General features: G+C 36.9%; 1 protein-coding gene across 3 annotated transcripts in view; it reads left to right on the top strand.

Annotated features, from left to right (window-relative positions):
* LOC120539534 overlaps positions 1-19279 on the top strand; it is a 155907-nt gene that overhangs the window by 113586 nt on the left and 23042 nt on the right. For all 3 annotated transcript variants that reach the window (XM_039769684.1, XM_039769685.1, XM_039769686.1), the window contains exons 9-14: positions 1500-1642; positions 2897-3037; positions 7871-7987; positions 14998-15148; positions 15272-15383; positions 15513-15688. In XM_039769684.1, coding sequence (XP_039625618.1) covers positions 1500-1642; positions 2897-3037; positions 7871-7987; positions 14998-15148; positions 15272-15383; positions 15513-15688 — 840 coding nt within the window. The remainder of the gene's footprint in view (positions 1-1499; positions 1643-2896; positions 3038-7870; positions 7988-14997; positions 15149-15271; positions 15384-15512; positions 15689-19279) is intronic.

The following is a 19279-nucleotide window of genomic DNA, read 5'->3' on the forward strand; positions in this document are numbered from 1 at the left end:
TAAATAAATCTGTCTTACCAATAGTTCGGGATATTCCATTGCTTCATGATATAACTGTTGCAATGCTCTTGGACTACCTTGATATGATGATGATAATAATATTACTGCTACCTATGTTGAATTTGTCTGAACTATTGATATTTGAATTTTGAACATGATCAATTAGACCTTGCATATGTTCCGTTCTAAGTTTTGCTTGATTCGATTTAACAAAGAAAAGATGATTAGCTTTGACTTTTAGATACACATTAATAATGTAATGTTGTGATAGATGTTGCAGCTCTTTCTTCTTCGCTTAGTCGTTGCTTACTTTCCTTATTATTAGAATTTGCACATAGATTATTATAGTTCTTTTTTGCATTTTTTTGGGCATTCTTTTCTCTTCAATGCTTTTGGGCCTCTTTTTGACGCGCAGCTCTTTCTTCTTCGCTTAGTCGTGGATGTGTCATCTTTAACTTATACATTTTTTTAGAGCTGCTCTTTCTTCTTCGATTAGTTGTTTTTGGAGTTCTATTCAACAACTGAGAGGTTAGATGACCGTGATCTTGTTTAAAAATGTAAGTAGGGCATGACTTGTCAAGGTCACCATCTCACGGGACTTGCTTCCAAAGGATGTCAGTATGACTTGACCATGTTGCGTGATGTGAAAGTGTCTTTCCGTCTTTCTTCTAAACTGTCTCTCTTCAAAAGATCACATTTCGTCCCAAGTTTTTTTTATAATAGAGAGAGAGGTTTTCCTTTTACTCTTGCAACACTTTGATCTTCTGTGGCATAGCTTAAATATACAGTAATCCCTCCTCGATCGCGGGGATTGCGTTCCAGCCCCCGAACGATAGGTGAAAATCCGCGAAGTAGAAACCATATGTTTGTGTGGTTATTTTTATATATTTTAAGCCCTTATAAACTCTCCCACACTGTTAACATTATTAGAGCCCTCTAGACATGAAATAACACCCTTTAGTCAAACGTTTAAACTGTGCTCCATGACAAGACAGAGATGACAGTTCTTTCTCACAATTAAAAGAAAGCAAACATATCTTATCTTCAAAGGAGCGCCGTCATAAAGGAGCGCGTCAGGAGCAGAGAATGTCAGAGAGAGCGGTCGCAAAGAAAAGCAAACAATCAAAAATCAATACATGCTTTTAAGTATACAGAAGCACCGCGATAAAGCGGCATTTTGTAGAGGAGCGTCCGTGTCCTCTGTGCAAACAGCCCTCTGCTCACACCCCTCCGTCAGGCAGAGAGAGCGAGAAAGATAGAGAGAAGCAAACAAGCACAGCGGGAAGCATATCTTATAGCATTGAGGAGTTTTAGTTAATATGCAATACATGCTCTGATTGGGTAGCTTCTAAGCCATCCGCCAATAGCGTCCCTTGTATGAAAGTATTTAGATGAGTTTTTAAAACCTTCCCACAACTGAAAATTATGTGATACTAGATTTCAGTTTTGTCCAGAGCTCTGATTAATGTATTACTTACTTTTTTTGTTTGTTACTTTAGACCCAGCTCAAGTCATCAACATGCCTGAAGAAACCTATTTGCCAATGGGGATGAAAGGGGAGATCACATGTCCAGTCAGGGCAAACCCACCCATGATGTTTGTGAATTGGACAAAAAATGGAGAACCACTAGATACGGAGTCGGTGGGTCTCTCTCTCTCTCTTAAGTTTTCTTTTTGGTTGTTGTTTTTGTCATTAAAGCACCTGTCAAGGCAGCACTTCTTGTTGTCCTCACTACAGTTGTAGACAGAAGCGCTTGGACTGTTTACAGAGTTTTATTGCATCTATCCTTCCACTTAATCCATTGCTAGGATGTGGAGAACCAACAGGTTTTGGCTAGACTAGAATTGACCCCAGATATAGTGATATTTCATTATAGGGCAGATAGTCAGACTTAAACACATGTGAGCTCAATTTAAATATGTCCATTACATTAGAATATGTGAACTTTTTGAAATATGCAAGCATACTCGTGCTATTCAGTTGGTACAACATCTAGTTAGTAATCCCTGAAGCTTTGAGCCAGTAGTGCCAGCTGCTGCACCTGTTCTATCCTGTAATGATTTGTAACAGTACTAGTATATTATCTAATTTGGTCAATAGCATGTTAAAAGAAATCTAATGTATCTAACATTTGACTTTTCTTACATAAAGGAAACCAGTATTTTACAATGAGGAATAAAATGTAAGAATGTTATCTTGTTTAAAAATGTAAATTTTCATTCTCCATTTGTGCTTTATTTGAAGCACAACTGTGCGCAACATCATTATACATGTAGAACAAATTTTGCTCAAAATCAATAGGTTTCTTACAATTTACAATGCTAATAACAGTGTAAACATTTTCTTGGACTGAGAGGTTATTTTCATTGTTGTGTACACTGATTCACTTCCTCACATTCAGATGCAAATCACAGGCACATGCTTTACTCTGAACGTGTTCAAATCATGTGCAGACATGTCTGAAACATATTAATCTGTTGGAAACTCAAAATTCTGACCCTGTCGCTGGATTTACTGTTGTTTCCAACCATCCACTTAATGTTGCTGGAATAATAAGAATGTATTGATATAGCACTAAATCATGAATTGGCTGATTACATTATATACTTGTGTTGCCTTTAAATAGAAATGACATTTATAATAGTTTTTTGGATATGGTACAGTTTCTTTGATGAGAGATAAGGAATCCCTTTCCTCTGCTTGTTCCCTCATGTATTATCCTTGGTTATTTTCCAGAACTGTTCCCTAATTTATCACACTCTAGATAAAATAAATAATTGCAAGCTTCTTTACAAAAGTGTTTTCTGTTAACATTCAAGCAAAGCATAGTACTGTATATACTGTTATCATCATTTTGATGGGTGATCGCCACTCATCACTGTTTTGTTGCCTTAGCTTCCAGGTTGGTCTGTGAGTGAAGATGGAACAATTTTCATTGCAACTTCCAATGAGGATACCCTTGGTCTCTACCGCTGCACCCCTTACAATAGCTATGGTACAATGGGTGAATCAGGGCCAACCAGAGTTATCCTGCAGGTATGATTATGGGCTTTATTATGTTTGGGAAAGTCTTTTGAGAAGCATCCGGCACATTCTGGAGCACTCTTTGATAATTAGAAGAGCTTGACATTTGGAAACCTTTTTCCCTCTGAAGGAAGCTCCTGCCAAATATATATATTTATACATGGAAAATGGTCTTCTGTTGTTTCTTAATATGCTTTATCTATATTATCTTGAAATTTCTACATCATGAACTTTAAAGTTTACATAATTGTGTCTCTCAATTTAATCCCAAGTTTTCCAAAACTAGGAGTTTTCAGTCAGTGACTTGAATTTGTTAACTTAATAGTTATTTGTGTGATTAGTCGTTGCTTTTATTTAATAGCTATTTAAAGCCCTTAAAAACCCTTTACAGAGCAACCACTAATGCAGAAATAATCAATGTGCCTTGATACTGCATATTAAGGGCAAGTATAGGGAGTAGAACACCAGAAGTCCAGGGTGTTTTTATTCATGGAGTTTACCTTGACACTCTGGACACCCTGAACCACCAGTTTTTAATTCCAAACAAACTAAAACTGTAGACTCACAAAGTCTAGCACACAACCATATGTTTTGGATTTTGGTCCATGCAATATTTTCCTAATTGAAAACAATTTTATAAAAAAGCAACAAAAAACTCAGTTCTTCTTATACGATCTTAACTGGGTGTTGCTTTTAAAGGCAGTTGCTTACAACATTATCTTGTGGGCAAAATAGTAAAATTGCCAACCAAGTCAATAAATCAAGCCAAGAACATTAGTTTTCAAACAACTAGGGCAAGAATGCTACATCCTGTCATTGCTTACCATGCTATAAATAGGGTTATAATTAATGCATACTTTTTTATGGTTTAAACAAAAAGGAGAGGATAAGCATTCAGAATTGGATTATTCCATGTCAAATCAACCAATGGCCCATGGACTTCAGAACTAAAATAATTCTGAAAAATTACCAGGTGTACCCATGTTAGTCAGGAGACACCCTGTAAAATTTTTTGATGTAAGATCAGTACTTTCCAAGATACAACCAGTTTTTGTTTTGGGTCCTCCGATTTTTTTCAGGCCTCATTTTTTCATCAAATTTCACAAGTCTGTTGCTCAAGATGTAAACCACCAAGCAGGCTCAGACCTTTAACGCTAGTGCATTAATTGGTGTAGTATGTCATGAAGTTAAAACATTTGGTCCAGATAACTCACTCTGCATGGTCAAAGCAGACCCTTGAAATTGACCAAAATTTTATTTGCATTTTCAGTTTAGCTATGTTTAGGCCTCGACCCTTATATATAACCATCACAGACTTTTGATTTTTTTTCTTTATTAAGATAACTATATAGGCTTTCTGAAAAAACAATAAACAGAAAAGTAACAGTATTAGGGTTTCAACAGCAGACCTCTCAAATCCAAAAAATCATTTTGGATTTCATTTTCAGAGCATTACATCTAGGAATGTGTAGATACTTTTTAAAATATATTTAATTTATTCCACACGGTCCCTTCTTTCTTAAAACACACACCTTACTTTTCTTATTCAAATCTTTCATGTTTACTTTCCATCCTAAACATAGCATGAATGTGCCATGTGTCAACAATGGTAATCATTACGTTATTAATCAGTTAGGGATGGTTTATACATCATACTGAGAATGTGCTGCCTCTGAACACTTCCTCAGAAATTAATGTGACACGTGTGCGCATTGCAATACCAGCAAAGAATCAGGGGGGTGTAGTGTGTTCAAATTGGAATGTGACGTTTACTATCAACATGTGACAGCAAGCTGCTTTGGAGATCGTATGTGTGTGCTTCGATGCTTGATGAATGGTTTTATGTGGTGAAGCAAATCATTAAACTTAAATGCTAACAAATGTATTCGTGCTGCTTTTCTTCTTCTATTTCTCGCATATTCAATACAAGCATCATATATTTTCCATTGAAATGACCTGATAGATTTTATAGGTCTCTCTTCTGGGCTGTCACCACAGGATTAGATTGTGCAAAAGCATATTTGAGCTACAGAAAAACAAAATAAGAACACAGTGAAGGAAAAAAGGTCTATTTCATTATTAAAGTGGAAATTTAAAATCGTAATTTATTTTGTCAATGAAGTAGAACATGTTTCTGGGTCTTCCTCCGGCGACAGGCAGCAATTGCAAAATAGAACACATTAAATTTATGATATTCCAGCTATCTGCATATTTAGAATCCTTAGATTTCTACTTGATATCACTTTCATGACTTTTCATGATTTTACAGATAAATTGTTAACTGCATTTAAATAATTAATACATTTACTAATTACACATATGGGTGTGACACATCTTTTGGTGTTCCTTGCCTGGAGTTGTCATGTTTTCCTGGTTGGTTTCCACAGTGTGCTCAGGTTTCCTTCCAAGGACATACAGGTTTGGGGATTTGGTGATGATAAAATGACACTAGTGTATGTGTGTACTCGTATTCACCTTGCAATGAGCTGATGCCCTGCTCAAGTATTGTTTTTGCCCATCCTGATGATTGCTGGAATGGGTGTGTCCCTGGATTGATGGATGTACAGTAATCATTAAACATTCATCCTTTTCAGAGATATTGTGGCAAAGTATCCTAGGAATTTAATGGATGTTTCAGGCAATTCATAGCACAGGGAAGCCAAATGTTGTTCTCTCACCGTGATGATATTTCGCACTGCCACCCGGTGGAGTTTTCCAGATTTACATAAAGTATGTGCACAATGTGGCAGTTAGGGGGCACTATCACTCCCTTGAACCCTCAGGTACCACGCCAAACACCAGGTAAAAATCAATAATTATTATTTATTATAATAATAAAGTGCACCATCACTCCACACTATACTCACAAATAAACAATTCTTAATCAATAAATCACAATCCTCCACTCCCAGATGCGTTGCCCTCCTACCACCCAACTCAGCTCGCCATCTGGGAGCTCCCACAGTCCTTTTATAGTATACGACCCGGAAGTGCTCCTTAACCTGCAGTCCATGTGACTTCCTAGCACTTCCGGGTCAAATCAAAAATCTTCTTTCTTCTTCAGCCTGGAAGCACTTAATTCCTTCCGTTCTCGTGGCCTGCAAGTACTTCCAGGCTGTAGGAACACCAAATGTCTCTGCACCTCCCTGCAGCGTCCCCTGGCGGCCCCGACGTTATCCAGCAGGGCTGTGTATTACAACTCCAAAGTCCATGATGCCCTGCTGGGATTCGGGGGGCTCCATCGGGCGGCTTGGGGGTCTGGACCAAATATCTTGATTTTGTTCTGTACTATACCTATAAAGGTACCAGTATGCAAAAGTTAAGCTTGCTAGGTGGCTTAGTTCTTGAGATACGGTGTTGTGAAATTGATGAAAAAATAAAGCTATATCAAATTTTACACCCCTCTCCCCTTACAAAATTGGCTGTATCTTGGAAAGTATTGATCTTACATCAAAATATTTTTACAGTCTGTCTCCTGGATAACATGGATATACCTGTTATTTTTTTCAGAATTTTTTGACACCAAAATACGTTGGATTTCTGGAAAATTGCTCATTTTGACATGAAATTACCCAATCATAATTACAAGCAACATTTGACTAAAATAAGTGTAATTTTAACTTATCAAATACGCTGGAAGAACTTTTCCAGCTGATTAGGTAGAAGGATATTCTGGAAAATAGTGATGACCACAGGGAACAGAAGAACATCAGAACCAAGTCTGAGAATGTACTATACTATATTTCAGGGAATCATCCAGAAACCTCAGATACGTAATAGTGAACCCTTGTTTTCACACAAAACTAATTTCAGGATTGAAAACACAAGGACATTAAACTGTTTACTATACTAGTCAGCCTGAAAAATGTAATGAATGTTGATGCAGTAGTGAGTCATTTATTGAAATGTATAACATGGAAACCAAAACATACACTGATGTCACAGGTAACCCTTTTCAACTGACGGGGCTTACTACAGCTGAAAAATATGATCTAAAGTATTTAGCAGTTTATTAGTCATAAAATTGGCAGTTTGGGTGTTTCAACAATTCCTCTATCACAGATGCTCGAATGTTCAGTCTTGAGAAATGCAAATTAACTTTTGGAAATCAGATGGTTATACTGCCATTACAAACAGATTTTGCTGTATGCAATCAAAGAAAAAAGGCACTTCTAACAGAGAGGAATCTCATGAAAAATAAGATGCTTGTCATTAATAGATTTGTACTTTGAGCTCCTAACAGAAAAAAAAACGCTTCCCTCTCTGTTATGCTGGAGGTTGTGCAAACTCTTCTTACTGTTAGCCCAAGTAGTGCTGAGTGTGAATGTGTTGTTTCAAGCCTAAACATCATCTTCACTTACATGAGGACCGTTTAAAAAAAGGAAGCCTTTTTAAAAACTTAGTGTGATAAGCCACATGTGACACTTGATACCAGCAAGATAAGCTCTTGTCTTCCATGACCTAGAAATAGATTAAATAGATTTGCGAATGGTGTGTTGTGCTGTGGTATATTACAATGAATTCCTTTATTCAAGAATGAAAGGAAAAGTTGTAAATCCCAGAAGGTCAACTTGAAGGAGTTTTTTTGTCAGCCAAAGTTTGAATGTCATTGCCTCTCTGTGTCTTAGTTTTATCTGGATTTTTAGCACCAGTCTTTCCAATATTTTAAAAAGGACTATAGATTAGGCCACTTTACTTTTGGAAGAAGAGGATGTGCAGCATGAGTATTAGCTTACTTACAGGACATGATTTTCTGCACTAAAAAGGGACTCCACTCATGACTGACAAAGTAAATGTATGGGCCTAAGTCGTAGCTTTGCTGATCCCCATTTATTTATTCCTAAGGATCCACCTACTTTTCGTATCACTCCTCGAGCTGAATATCTACAGGAAGTAGGAAGAGATCTTATCCTGTCCTGTGCAGCCAACGGGGACCCTCCTGCCAACATAACATGGACAAAGGTAAAAAGTGACCTTGACTGTTAAGTTGTAATTTTATACTTTTTTGTTTTATTTTAATGGTTTATATTTTAAAAAAAAATCTAAAAACAAATCAGTACTTTAGCAAAACCAGCTTTATTCCACTCAAAACAGGAACAGCAAGGTTATTTGTTGTAGCGGGATCTACCATTCTACCATACACAGACACAGCAACCCGCAGACACAGCAACCAGGCGGTGGCCAAGTTCTAATGTTCCCTGCATCACCCATCGGGCAATTGGTGCTTTGCGCATGTCGGTGGTCAGCTTGTAGTTGTTTCTGTGGCTCTGTGAATCTGTGGTTGCCTCAGCGATAGACAAGCAACCCTCAACAGACGTGGCAGTCATGCTTTTGTGTATCATCCCATTGGGCAGGGTCTCAAAGAGTTCAGAAGTCTCACAAAGGGAAAAATAGGACAGTGAAATTTCCAGAAGAGTCTTATGTTTCATTACATTGATATAGTGAAGTAGTTAATACAGTCTTCACTTGTTGTTCTTTATAAGGAGTGCAAACATATTTGTGTGTTTATGATCCTTGATTTATCCCTAAACAAATAGTTCCTAAACCTGATTGTCATGAATTCTACCAAATTACATTTTTATCCACTAAGCTTTTTACTCAGTGGTCAATTTTTATTGAATCTCATCATTTAGTTATAGTATATGCTTGCTTTTTGGAGTTTGTTCAGAAACTCTAAGCACTTTTCATTTTTTTCACTGGTTTCGATGCATAGTATATTCTTTCTGTGACTTTAGGAATAAATATTTCATTCTCAGTCTTTTTCCTAAATGTGTATTTATGTGAAATCAGTCAATTCTCAATAAAGATGAGTGTACCATTGAACCCAATGTCTGTTTTGTAGTCGATGTGCCAACAAGTATTCACTTAAAAGCAAAGAAAGGGTGTGAGCCTTGCTCTGTTGTTAATTTATAGGTGTGCAGTGACAAAAAGGCATTTCATTCAGGAGCAAACTTCTGCTATGGGCTCATTGTTGCTAGAATAAATTTCAGCTACCCTGCTTGTAATTGCCTTAGCCCAGAAAACTGACAGCTATACGGGTAGACAGAACTTAAGCTGAATGTGTTCAATTTTAAGTATAGTTCAGACCAAAAAAAAATAGAGGGATTTGAGGCTTCATTTTAAACATGAAAAAATACATTATTTTAAAAAGGTTTTCAGTTTTTATATATAGGAATTGATCTCTTATTATCAGCTTGGCTGGAATAAATGTGGAATATGGATAACCCAATATTTTCAAATAAATACAAAATATTCATTCCTTTAATATGAATAGTGACATGCCCAGTGGAGGCTGGGTGGTCTCGTGGCCTTGGAACCCCTGCAGATTTTTTTTTTCTCTAGGCGTCTGGGTTTTTTTTTGTTTTGTTTTGTTTTTTTCTGTCCTCCTGGCCTTACTTTATTCTTTGTTACTTAATATTGCCTAATCTTATTTTTATATTTTTCTTTCTTCATCTTGTAAAGCACTTTGAGCTACATCATTAGTATGGAAACAAGCTATATAAATAAACGTTGTTGTTATTTTTGACATCTTCAACAACTCAACTTACAGGGAAAACTTGGGGGTTGTGGCAGGATTGGTATTTCAGTCACCATAAAAACCTCACACTGTTCTAAGTGTGGTGCTGAAGTGTCTTGCTCTGCACTCTGGTCCCAATCTAGGTAGTTCCTCATGTGGTGGTTGTGGGAACGCACTATCAGCAGATGCTCCCAACCCTCCCCTCTCAACAATTCCATAGTTTCCAGTGCAAGTATCTGTGCTGTGGTGTGCTGGGCTGGTAACATCACTTCAAGAGAGACCCGCCAAATCAGCAAGCTAATTACAAGGAAAGTCTCAGTTATTAGATGTACTCTGGATCAGTTGAATGTCGTAGCAAAGGAGAGAATTAAAACAAAAGTGAGTGCCATTATGAGTACTTTTGCACATCTGATCTCTGACACAGTAACACTAAGTACTTTCAGCCAACAAATTATTCAGTAGAATTGTGTCAAGAAATGCTACTGAGGCTTCTTTATACCAACAGCAATACACCTGCATAATACCTAACTGAGACTGTGACAGCCAAGTCAGAAGTTTTCTTTCTTTTTAATTTTGCTCCTTTTCAGTCATTCTGGTGTGTGATAAGACCATACTGTGTATGTGTACACACTGTTCATCCTCAATGTTTGTGTTTAACTTTTCACTGCTTCCAGTATTCACGTGATTTTATTAGTCACCTCATGCTTACTTTCCCATTCACAACCCAGCACATTCACAGACTTCATGACCAAGTGCACTAGTGAAAAAATTGAGAGATGTGATGCATGCAAGTTTGGGGAGCATCAAGTATCCTACTACAGGTTGTGTTCACCCCACAGTCATAAAGTAAAGAGCTCCCTGTAAATCTGTTGCGTATTTTCATTGTTTTACTTAACTGAATCAAGTTTTGTGTTGCATTTGTGCTTTCCTTTGGGCTTTATGCAGCTTAGTAAGTGTTAATTAAACTTCAATCCAGAATGTTGGAAGCTACCGTCAGCCTTAAGTTTGGTGTTAACAAATCAATGGTTTGTTATATCTGCAAAAATGAAGAACATATTTGTAAAAGTGGAATCTGTTCTAGAAAGTGCTATGGTAACTGTTCAGTGTACGATGAGTGAAATAAAAATATGGTAAATGGGTTAAGTATATTTTTAAATGCAATGGTGGAAGAATGAAAAAGTGTGGTCGATATGGTAACCCTTTGCTTCAAGGCCTAACAAATTTATAAGCAAGTAACATACGACCAAGAAAATGTGAAGCCTTTTGCAAGTGCTAAGAGTAAATATGGTTGTATGGTTAAAAAAATGTTTACCGGAAAGTTTAAGGTGGTTCTGCTAAGGCAGCAGCTGCAAGTCAGTTTAAGAACAAGTTGAACACGCTAATTGAGGGAAAAGGATACCTACCAAAACAAGTGTTTAATGTAGATGAGACTGGTCTGTTTATAAAACTTGTTGGAAAGTGCATGTACATAATGACAAGTTTAAGCGCATGCCACTGATGTTCCCATGGCTTTGAAAGGAAAAAATAAGGCCAGAATGACACAGTATTGGTGCTGGAGTAGAAAGACTTGAATGACTAGAGAGATATTCTTTGACTAGCTCAACAACTGTTTCATTCGGGAGGCAGAGTGATATCTCCAGGGCAGAAACCTTGTATTCAAGGTTCTTTTAATACTTGACAGCATGCCAGTTCATATTTATAGGCAGCTTGAAAATGCCAATGTAAATGCAGAAGTTGTTTTTTGTGCCAGCCAACAACGTATCTTTGATCCAGCCTGTGAATCGTGGAATCCTAAAAGCCTTCAGTCTAATTCTACCACTGAAACCTACCATCATGCCTGCAACTAGTTGGAAGCAAATCCGGAAATCACCTTGATGACTTTCTGGAAATCCACCTACATTGATGTAGCCTGGCGAAATGTTTCATAGGCTACCTTGAACAACTGATATAAATAAGTGTGGCTTGCTTGCATCTTGGATTTTGAAGGCTTTAAAGGTGTTTTTGAAGCAGTGAAGCAAAATTTTGAAGAAATAGTGTGTCTAGCACATACCATTAGAATGGAATGGGTTCCAGGATATGTAAGGGGAAGATGTTTCTGGCATCTTTCAAGTGCAACCCCAGGAACTGACAAGCGAGGAGTTAGATCCAGTTGCTCAGGAAGGTCTTCAGGACAGCAGAGACAATGACGACATACGGCAAGCTCCCAAGATTGTGCCACTTTCAACCTCCAAGCTTGAAGGGTGCCATGGCTTTATTGAGCGGCTGACTAAAGACTTTGATGCTGCAAGTCCCATCATTGACTGCAGCCTCAGGATTAAACAGCAACTCACCTTTGCTGCTCTCCCATATACCAAGAGTAGCGGATGAGGGAGAATCCTCTGATTGAGTGTGGATTGTGTGTCCTTCACGATTTCCAAAGCCATCTGCTAGCCATGAAGGAAATAGTGTCAGAGATGATGTGGAGACCTTTCCTCGGTGTCTTGCGAGTGCAGTAGCTATAAAAGTTTTGTTTATTTTTGTAATTGAGATTTTAGAAGAAAAGGTCACAGAATTCTAGGGAATGACTGTTGAAAATTTTTTGTGTATGTTACCAATTTCTTACTGTTTTGTTTACTGTGTTTTATGGGTTGTTTCATGGCTACTCTTGAAAAGTGCATATTATCAGAAATAATGTTTTGTTATAAATAGAGATGCTCTAATCAGGTTTTTTTTTTTTTAAGGCCAATACCAATCACTGATTTTATGTTACTTAATGGTCCGATTATGATTTTTTTTCTTTATCCCTTTAAAAAACTTTACACTAAGCTCCTGCATATGTCCTATATTAAAGTGTATTTTTATAATTAAACTACAGACCACAGGTGTTAACTGTTCTTCTTTTATTAACAAAATAAAATTCTGTGGGCTTATTGTTCAGTGACCATAAAAATACTAAAATAAAATTTCTTTAAAATACATATTCATAGAATATGTAAAGAAATATTTTTTTATAATAAATATGACATAAAAGAAAATAAAATGCTTCTCATAATTACAAGCTGTCATATTGTTTAAGTTTATCTGTAATATACCTGTCTGAAACAAGGGTTATTAAAAATATATATATTCACACAATCAATTCATTGTTATTGGCAATTAACCGCTGCCTAAATGTAAATATACACTTAGAGGTTTTAATCATTTTTAATCACTAATTGCATTTGACTATTTATACAGGTGTTTTTTTTTTTCTTCAGTGTATCATTCATAATTCTTGCAGTGTAATTAGAAATATGGATTACCATTTTAATAATGCAGCACTTATTTCTTACTAAAGCTTATACTGTATGACACATAGCAACAGATAATGAACACAGAACAAATCTTTAAAAAAGCCACAGATGTAACAAATTTTCATAAGTTTTCTCAGAGAGACACTTATACGTCCCACGAGATGAGTCCACATCCAGGCCAAAAATAAAGGACAAAGAGTAAATGACAAAGTAGATCGTCATAAAGAATTAAAAAATGTTGCCGCGGTACACATGCAGAGCAGGTTAGAGATAATGGAAGTACGAAAATTTGAAATTTGAAAGCCTCAAAAAACAGATAGTAAAGATCGCATTAGCGCAAACAAATGGAAATTATTACTCGGTGAAATAACGAAACAGCGAAAAGAGATTGAATATATTGTTTGGATTTAAACTTTAAGTCGGAGACTTATAGATTGTCTAATTTGTGTTGCCAGCGAGAATTACAAGATTCCAAAAATGGTGGCGTGGTATGAAGTCCCTTGAGACGGACACTTTTAACATTAAATTCTTTCAAGTCATGCCCTACTTACAACTATTTTCAAACAAGACCACGGTCATCTAACCTCAGTCGTGTGAATGCTTTTGAGAGACGCAGTTCCTGCACTCTCAGCTCTTAGTCGTGTGAATGCTTTTGGCAGACACACTTCCTGCTCTTTCATAAATTTTATCAGGACAATAGTTTTATACATTCTAGATGACACATCAACGACTAAGCGAAGAAGAAAGAGCATGGACAAACATTTGAAAAAGTCACTCTATTTATTAGAGAGAAAGAAAACATATTCACTCGTGGGCAGTTATACGTTGTGTTGTCACGATGTAAGTCCAAACACGAAATCAAAATTCAGTGTGATCCTGAAGAAAAGTTAATTCCAAATATTGTTTTTACTAAAGTTTTAAAGTAAAAGTGAAAATAATGCATATATAACAATTCCCATGAAAATAGCAATCTCTTAAAATTGTATATCCGGTTAACCAAACCCAGAGGTGGGTGAGTGAAGTGAGCAGGGGGTGGAGCCACCACTTTATCAAAAGGACACAAGACGAACGTGTTTAACTGGCTTATAGGTAAAAGACACATTTGCTGTTAAGCTAACAAGACTGTTATTAACTAAGCAGCAATTTCAAATTCATCTTTATTTTTTTCCAATTGAAAATGTAAGCTGCTGCAAACTGAAACGGTGTCTGTTCTAATTTAAATGACACGATAAAAAGGTCTGAATTAATTAAAGTAGCACTTCTTGCAATTTGTCTGATTGTACGGGACAACTTCCCCGATTCCTTTTATTACTCCACTTTCTTTAATGTAAAGACTAAGATTCCAATTATCTCTTGCTCTCATGTAAAACAACCCTTGACTTGCTTTGTTTACACTACAGGAAGTTCACTGCAAAAAGCTGACTCAATTACTGGAATGCCTTGTGTAATGGAGCACTGCACTTAATTACCGTAAAGCCTTGAAAGGCAGGGCCTGAAAAGATTGTTATTTATGATCAGTCAATTTATCGATTACCAATCAAGACTTTTTTAGTGGAAATTGGCTGATTGATCGAGATTACCTGTATAAGAATTATATGGAGAAAAGTGTATTTTGAGCAATCTCTAGCAAAAGATTAGTTTTGGTGGTTGCGGGAATTTGGCTCCAACCATTTTCCATAGGTTCAATGTCTTATCATTTGTGCCTTTAACTTTCCAGTTGTTTACTAGCAACATTACCCTCATGAAAGTTGAGGATTGACTCTCTGTCAATCTGTCTGTCTATTGTAAAAAGCCATAATCCCCCGTTTGGACAAATCAAGTTCTGTCTATCTAAAATAGAAGGCTCTTACTGACCCAGAACCAATAAACTGCTTAGAAAATGAATAAAAGTACAGTTAATTTTTTTTTTCTTTTAATTGTGAGAAAGAACTGTCATCTCTGTCTTGTCATGGAGCACAGTTTAAACGTTTGACTAATGGGTGTTATTTCATGTCTAGAGGGCTCTAATAATGTTAACAGGGTGGGAGAGTTTCTAAGGGCTTAAAATATATAAAAATAACCATACAAACATATGGTTTCTACTTCGCGGATTTTCACCTATCGCGGGGGGGTCTGGAACGCAACCCCGCGATCGAGGAGGGATTACTGTAAATTTAAATATGCATTATATTTTACTTTTTCAGGTTGGCATTACTCCAAAGTCTCCATTTCATGTAGCTCTCAATGGGTCTCTTATTCTCAGCCCCCTTGCCAAAGATCACCAAGGACTTTGGGAGTGTCTGGCCAGGAACAGGGTGGCATCTGTCTCTGTCCAAAGTGCTGTGTATGTGCTTGGTATGTCATGTTACTCATTTTTTTCCCCCGTTGGATCAACTGTGATTGAATTGGGTTTATGGTGTAGTTCATTGACATTTATCATTGTTATAATAATTTTGCCTTCTGCTGTGTATTTTGCAGGTACCAGCCCTCATGTTGTTTCTGCAGTGTCAGTGGCTCCTGGAGTGGGTAGTGCCAATATCTCTTGGGAGCCCGGATTTGATGGGGGGTACACTCAGAGGTTCAGTGTATGGTGAGTAACCTTTCTGTTCAGTCACACTTGAACTTGAAATTGCTAGATAAAATTTATCACATGCCAGCCTTGCTTTCATCAATACAGGCAAACTGACATGTTTCTCCTTTCTCCTTCTCCATCTCACAGGATGAAGAGGGCATCCCGTGGTAAACATGAATGGACTTCACTCCCAGTGCCACCTCCTCAAAACTATTTGCTGCTTTCCAATTTACTACCAGACATGGCTTACCAGTTCTGTGTTCTGTCTCAGAATAAACTAGGCAGTGGTCCTTTTAGTGAAATTGTGACAGTGCTCACACTGCGTAAGTAGTTTGTTGGTTAAATTATTTTGTGTGTTGGCCTTTATACTTAACTATAATTAATGTAATTACTGCATTAGGCACCATTAACATATCCATTTAAATTATTATTAAGATTAGGAAGGCTGCGGAAGGCTTTCAACTATAAATTAATATTGGACTCTTAGTGTTATTTGGATGGAGGTATCAGTCATCCAGCTGTTCTACTTGGAGCATCTGAATAATCTGGACACATTTACTGACACTATTTTTTAATAATAGTTGGAATGAAAAATTGACTGAAAAGAGACTGGGTCAAACTGGTCCATTTTTGTTAAGTGGGTACTCTGTTATAAAACTGTCGGTCTTTAAGAATGTCAAATGTGAAAACACTTTTTCTTTTCCAGTTAAGGCTGAGATTGAGGCCTTTTACATTCCAGCTTGCAACATTTATTGATCAGGGTTATTCCACTTCTGGCTTCTGGGAAACATCCTTTGATATTAGATGAAAGGAGTAAGATTTGTTTCCAGCTTTATCACTAATTTCTCATGTTCATTCTTGGGCTTTGCAATCCGTGAACCATCATCAAATAAGAGAGTGGGGGTGAGAGATCGAAAAAATCAGCACTTTGCTCATATTTAACCTTCAGTTCTATTCAGATCTTGTCCTTTCTACCTGCTTGATGCATAGAAAAATTCTTTAAAAAGTGAGTTTTATCCACATTGTAGCCCAGGAAGTAAACAATGTATTGATATGCTAGGAATATATATTGATATGATGGGAATTTTTGGAGTTGTGACTTGTGAAGTCTTCCCTTCCTACTTCCCAGTAAGAAACATGATGATGTTGTTGATATGCCCTTATTCTGTATAGAAAAGTAATCAAACATAAAAAGCAGGCAAACAAATCAAGTACATATATCACTCCAGATGCATTTCTAATTGCAAAGGTGCTCTTCCTGCCTATCTTTGTAATTATATTTGTTTTATAATATATTATTGAAGTGGGTGAGAGGTCTACGTTATGTCACTACTTGGCTAATTTGGGAAATATTCGTTTCTATGAATTCATCTACCACTTGTATGGGTGTTCATATGAAATTTCCTGCTTGGGAACGCATATATACCTTTTGTCCCATAGCAAGTGACTGCAGAAAAAGCTTAAATTATTTTTCTTAATACTACTTCTTATTTTTCCTACTACTGCCATTGGTTTGCTTGCCCTGGTTACAAGAGCCAAAGTTGGTTTGAGAAGGTACAATAAATACTGCAGCACAGGCAGCTAGTAGTTTCATAATGTCTTTTGAGAATTTAGGACTTAAATGCAAGTTATCAAAGCTGTCTTAATGCTTGTGTTTCAAAATACAAAAGTTGTAAATAGGAGTTAAAAGAAACTTAGTGTGAAATAAATGGTGTCTATCCATCCATCATCAAAACACTTAAGTAGCGTGAGTAGGCATAGATTACATCTTGCCTGAAGAAGGGGCCTGAGTTGCCTCGAAAGCTTGCATATTGTAATCTTTTTAGTTAGCCAATAAAAGGTGCCATTTTGCTTGGCTTTTCTCTATAGGCATAGAGAAGAAATGTATTTATAATTCTTAATATTATACCAACAAAATTTCTCAGCATGTAACATTTTTTAGATTTAGTTTGTCTAATAACGAATGGGTGTAATGAATAAACAAATTAAGTAAATAAATTTGCATATACTAAGTTGCAAGCAACTTAAACCAATAACCATTAAACTTTAGTAAACAAATATTATAGTACAACAGAGTATGCAACTAAGCATCAGTTATGACTGTTATTATTTGTAATTTTAAGATGGGATTTTGTCACAGCTTTCTCTCTATTTTTTTTCCTCTCTGCTGCTCTATTCAGTAAATTTTGTGTTTTGTCTGACTATTGCATTTAAAACATTTTTTGACCCTTTAGTTTTTATTAAAATATTGTGTATAGCTGTTACCTAAACAGTATAATTTAAACTTGGAGTAGCTTACAAATTATTTTTGTTGAAAAATTAGGTACATTTAAAAACATACAAACATATGCTGTGATGGACGGCAGGCATAAGCTGGGTATGCAGACCGCAATTGTGTACGAGTCTTTACTTGGCCAGGAGGCTGCCGTACTGAATGGCCAAGAAGAAAGGCAGGCTGTTCCTTGTATTTGCCAGGAGATTGGTAGGAGGCACCACATTCATAGGGAATATGCTGGCATCCTGACAGGGATGGACTGAAGATCCTTTCCTGACCAGAAGGCCAGTGGGGTGGAAGGACAGGGGAGATGATTGTTTCAGATCTATGGTTTTCTCGACATGCTAGGTGGCAGTGACTATACAAATATGGACACCCGCAAGAGATGTTGGGAGCTGTAGTCCCATAGAGCAGCCACTGTGTGTGTGTGTGTGTGTATGTATGTATGTATGTATATATATATATATATATATATATATATATATATATATATATATATATATATATATATATATATATACAGTAATCTCTCCTCGATCGGGTTTTGTCCAGACCCCCCCGCAATAGGTGAAAATCTGCGAAGTAGAAACCATATGTTTGTATGGTTATTTTTATATATTTTAAGCCCTTATAAACTCTCCCACCCTGTTAACATTATTAGAGCCCTCTAGACATGAAATAACACCCTTTAGTCAAGATGACAGTTCTTTCTCACAATTAAAAGAATGCAAACATATCTTATCTTTAAAGGAGCGCCGTCAGGAGCAGAGAATGTCAGAGAGAGCGCTCACTAAGAAAAGCAAACAATCAAAAAATCAATACGTGCTTTTAAGTATACAGAAGCACCGCAATAAAGCGGCATTTTGTAGAGGAGCGTCCGTGTCCACACTCCATCCGTCAGGCAGAGAGAGTGAGAAAGATAGAGAGAAGCAAACAATCTCAAGCACTGCGCGGGAAGCATATCTTATATCATTAAGGAGTTTTAGTTAATATGTAATACATGCTCTGATTTGGTAGCTTCTAAGCCATCCGCCAATAGCTTTCCTTGTATGAAATCAATTGGGCAAACAAACTGAGGAAGCATGTACCATAAATTAAAAGACCAATTGTCTGCAGAAAGCGGCAAACCAGCGAAAAATCCGTGATATATATTTAGATGTGCTTACATTTAAAATCCGCGATAGAGTGAATCCGCGAAAGTCGAAGCGCGATATAGCGAGGGATTACTGTATATATATATATTTTTTTTGCTTGTCTCTTGTCGTTGTTTTAAGAGCTGGGAGCACATGAAGCATGTCTGCCAACAACTGCTAGGGTAGATGTCTGTGGACTTGTTTTAAATGATGTCTCACTGCCTTGTCTTGCGTGATGTTGTAAACACAATACTTGTCCTTTATTTCCGTCCCCAGGTGTGGATAAATCTCTTTCTCAGGACGTATAATGCTGCTCGCGTTGTCGGGGGGCGGTTTTGGCGGCTGAACACATGCTAAAGAGGTGCCATCGCGCTTCTATCAGTCTTCCGTTCTGTACTTTGCCCTCCCTCAATCGGACCTAACAGTCACTTAAAACAAAAAAGGCTTCAACCTGGCTGGGATGCTACAATACTTTAGAATTTTACTGCTTTCATATTCTTTACCTT

Source organism: Polypterus senegalus, chromosome 11 (genome assembly GCF_016835505.1).
Source record: "Polypterus senegalus isolate Bchr_013 chromosome 11, ASM1683550v1, whole genome shotgun sequence".
Classification (NCBI taxonomy): domain Eukaryota; kingdom Metazoa; phylum Chordata; class Cladistia; order Polypteriformes; family Polypteridae; genus Polypterus; species Polypterus senegalus.